At 37.8% G+C, this 4,564-nt stretch overlaps 1 protein-coding gene across 1 annotated transcript in view; it reads right to left on the minus strand.

Annotated features, from left to right (window-relative positions):
• plcd1a (phospholipase C, delta 1a) overlaps window positions 1-399 on the minus strand; it is a 28,961-nt gene extending 28,562 nt beyond the window's left edge. The window contains exon 1 of the mRNA XM_083530164.1: window positions 239-399. Coding sequence (XP_083386290.1) covers window positions 239-302 — 64 coding nt within the window. The 5' untranslated portion in view covers window positions 303-399. The remainder of the gene's footprint in view (window positions 1-238) is intronic.
• Window positions 400-4,564: the final 4,165 nt, after the last annotated feature.

Consider the following 4,564-nt stretch of genomic DNA (forward strand, 5'->3'; position numbering starts at 1 on the left):
GCTGTGGACTTTATCACTTACTATAGAGCAAATAAACACAATAAATTAACCAGTAACAAGGATAAGTGTTATACACTATTCATAACATCAGATTAGACCTTCATAATCGTCTCTTTCGCTCTTGCACTCAGATACTTTAACTGTAAACATTAAAATCTGATCATTCCACTCCCCCCACTGAGCAAATCGTTCTTACACGTGAGCTCCTCTGAGACCCCTTCACACTCCTCATTCTTACCGTGTTTGCCGAGATTTCCATTAAACGCCATCGCTTTGATCCAGTGATTCCTTTTTTTTAACATAGGCTGCTATGAGTAACTCAAGAGACTTAACATGAAGCCCAAGCAACCAAGTGGAAATACAAGTCAGAATGGCTGTTAATCCACACCCAGCACTAGCACACCAGTCTTTCAGGTCCTCATTTCCATTATTGTCCTTGAGAAAAAAAACATAATATCCTCTGGGTGGAATAAAGAGTTCATTTCTGAAATTTTCCCATTAAGTAAAAATGAATAAATATCACGAGAACTGATCATTGTGGACGTGAATAAACTCGTCCATTTTCTTTGCAGGGAGAGTGTGGTTTTAAAAAAAAAGAGTTTATTTCATGCAAAGGCACAAAGGTTAAATTGCCTCATAAACATTGATATGCATCAAAGGGTGTTAACAGCCACGATATTCCATCAATGTTCTCACACACAAACACTATATATGTTAATTCAGCACTATATTTATTCACAGTGGTTGTATAAGGATTTATTTTGGCATCAGAAAGAGGATTGTTTAATAGACACACACACACACGCAGTATTATTGCATAATAAGTCAAGTGTATTGTATATACAAAATCTGAAATCGCACACATGAGGGTCAGGCCTGTGATTTTAATTCAAGTAGATTGTGCGTGATAAATGTTGAGTGCAGATACAATAGAGGTTTGAGGAAGCTCCATGATGATAGTTTGCCTGTATGAAGGTGTGTAAATTTACAAACAGATAATGAGGAGTAAATAATAAACAATTAAAAATGACACAAAACAGGTGAACACAGTCAGGTAGCAAGCAAGTTATAATGTACATTAGAGGTGGAGCCCGGACCAAAACCATCTTATAAAATGTGATCATAATGACCACTGCCAATTAGCATCTTTGGGAAGGTAGAGAAAAATCCTTGCAGACACAAAGAGCACAAAGAGAAAATTATCATAGACAGTAATCAAAGCTCAGTAATGAGACCCTGGAGCTGTAAGATCACACCCTGAGTTACATTAAACAGTGTAAAGGCTGTACATGTTGCTCAACCACCTCACACTATTAGCAAAACGGGAGTGTGTTGACATTTTATCAGACCTGACGTCCCTTCCAAACCTATTTCTCCCAAACCCAAGGTTCTCATCCATCTCCTTAATTAAACCCTAAGATCTTATTATCGACTTTTTCTGTAGAATCAGAACATACTGTAACCTGAACATCTTTAAGGTTTAAGACATTATTGTATATTAGTGAGTATATTAGAGGAAAAAGAACAAATAATATATAGTAATAGCTGTTATGGGAACTACAGACAGAGAAGTGTGATGTATCTGTAGTGTAAAACTGTGGATTGGTACCGCATTCATTTCTTATTAGTACAAATTCTGAAGTGTTTTATGCCTCTTATACTACAGCAGTTGTCCACGGATTGCAAATGCTATTTATTAAAGAACAAAGATTTCAACTTTTATTGTTTTTTAGTTACTTTTGATGCTGTGGTGTGTCTGAGATACAAGGTACTGTAGGATTGACAAGTTACATTTCCACCAGACAAAATGCTCTTTTCCTATTTGAGAAAGTTACAGCATCACCTCAAACTGTTACAACGTGCTGACAATGTAAACTACATCCAGAAATGCTTAATAAATATATCTCACAGAAAACTTTACCATGCCAGCGATTACAAGTACTTCAAATCTGTATGCGAGTTATTATAAGAAATTCATCAACACCTTCTGACCAATTGGAATCAATCATTTAAGAAGGACATGCAATCGTCTTTTCTAAATTTGTTAGATTTGTTAGACCTAACTTTTATGCCTCGCATGCGATTGGAATTAATTTCCACACCCTACAATTATAATAAATGCTGTCATTTACGCAATCTTCTCCAAGATTGACCTTTGCCCCTGAACGGGACTCTTTTTGCAATTAGGTATCAATTTATCATAGAATAAGTTATATATTCACTCTGGCCATGAAAGCTTGTGAAATGAATGTGTTTATAACCTGTTTATAAGACGCCAATATCACCATGCTCACAGATCAAAAATGGATTTTAAATTCTGGCATGACAATGGAAATATATTAGTGTTCTTACATAAACAGTCCATGAAAGAAGCTTTCAGGCCTTGAGGAAGTAATACAGTGCTTGAATGGTTGTTTTCTATTTCTCTCAGGGCCCATATAGTGCCTCCATATGAGCTGCTTCTTCAATGGGACTAAAGTCACTCAGGGGAAAGAATGTGCTAAAAAAACAACATAGCAAGCATAGCAAGGTGTGGTGAGTGTAGCGTACACATGCTCTTAGTTCAAACTGTTTTAGCATGTGAGCAGTTGGTGATTTTGAGGTAGAACAACACAAGACTTGCTACAATCACACAAAAAACACAGGAAAAATTGGCATGAAACTTTATTCAAAGTGACTTACAAATGAGGTAATCCAAGCGGTAGGTTTAAAGAGCTGGCGCTGCTGGATGGTGAAACATACACAAATAAAAATAATAGAACAAACAGTCGTCATGCCATTTAATAGAAAACGCCAGCAGGCTGTTGACGCAATTATTTAATCAACCAGTCATGTTGCAGAATGCATACAAATATGCAAATGCAAATCAATTCAAGTGTCAATAATGCCATTATAGTCATATATAGTTGGACAAGCGCTTCAGTTAATGTTCAGATCCAACATCATGCCTTGTTGATGAGAGATGCCAGAGGTGAAAAGCTTGATTGTAGTGACGAACATGTTTATGATCATGTCATTCATAAACGATTCGTTCATTTTCTACTGGATGCGTATGAGCAGGTTATGTTCTTTTATCACGTGCCTCATATATACACTATGAAACGCATTACACAGGAATCAGAATTGAGTAGTTCATCTTATTAGTCCTATTGTCCGAGTTGTTTGTGTTTTTGTCACGTGACTCCCATAGACGCTAGAAAGGCGATTTAAGGATTAAAGAAACAAAATTAACTAAATGACTCAAGAACGATTTGTTCACTTCGATACGTGAGATTCAAAGAACCAAATCAATCAAATTATCTGATCTTTCCATCACCACTCGACTGGTCCAACCTGACAGTTTTTTCAAATAACCACTCTTTACAATCATGGTGAGGAGAAAAGCATTTCCAAAATGCACAACCTGAATGGACTACAACAGCATGTAGACCACATCAAGTTCTACTTCCATTAGCTGAGAATAGTTTAAACATTGGTAAATGTCACCTGGACCTTTTCCATAGTATTTTAAAAGTTTGTACTTTTATGGTATTAAGCAGACGGCCTTATCCAGAGCGACTTGCATTGATCTCATTCATACAAGAATAGGTATGTTGCTCAGGGCCTTGCTCTTTGGCCAAGGAGTGGCAACCTGGTGTGCCTGGGATGTGAACTCACAACCTCCAATGCCTTAACCACCAAGCTACCACCTCCCCAGTGACTGGCTGGTTGTATAAGTGCATGAATTATAAGGTGTACAATTAAACAAACCACAGCAATATTCCAGGTTCTTTTCAACATTTAGAAAAAAAGCCCCGTAAACAACCTACGTTCTGCTCCGTCTCCAATGATGATTCTATTTATAGTAACTGGTTCCTACACCTACCTAGTCAAGTTTATCCAGTCAGACATTTCATGCAAGCTGGGTTTGGCCTTACGAGTTCACAAAGAGACAGTGTGTATATATAAAAAACAAGCATGGCCTCGTCTTAAACACTTTACTTACCACAATGAGATTTTAAAGTGCTCTCTAGCAAGGTTTTTTTTGTTTCTTAGTTTCTTAGAGCTCCTTTACAAAAAAAACCCCTGATATTTCATGGATATTTCATGGTAACGTGATTACTTCAGGGCTGTGTTGTGTGGGCGCTCTGGTTTGATCCTGAGCTGATGTTCTACACGAGTCTATAATCAGAAGAGCAACATTCAGGGTGTTCTCTGGCCTTAACCCAGGTTTTTCTGGGACAGCTTCCAGATCCATTAAAGAGAAGGTGAAGGAATCAATGCAAAAGTGCATTTTTTAACACGTCATGCTTTGCAACAGCTGTGTGTTTTTGCCTCAGAAGAGTGTGTATAGTCAAATGAGCCATAGTGTGCACTATATAGGGATTAGTTTGTATACCATAAATAGTCTACTTATGAAGGGATTTAGCCTGCATTTGTAGCTCGGCCCACTTTTTTTTAAGGTAAATTCAAGCGATTACTTCCTATCAGAGAATCTCAAGAAAACGCCACTGAAGCGTGCACTCGCACACGGGAACGCGCCCGAGCCCTTTAAGGCGCAGCGTTGCTATGGGAACAGCGCGCG

This window comes from Silurus aristotelis, assembly GCF_946808225.1.
Source record: "Silurus aristotelis genome assembly, chromosome: 25".
Classification (NCBI taxonomy): Eukaryota; Metazoa; Chordata; class Actinopteri; order Siluriformes; family Siluridae; genus Silurus; species Silurus aristotelis.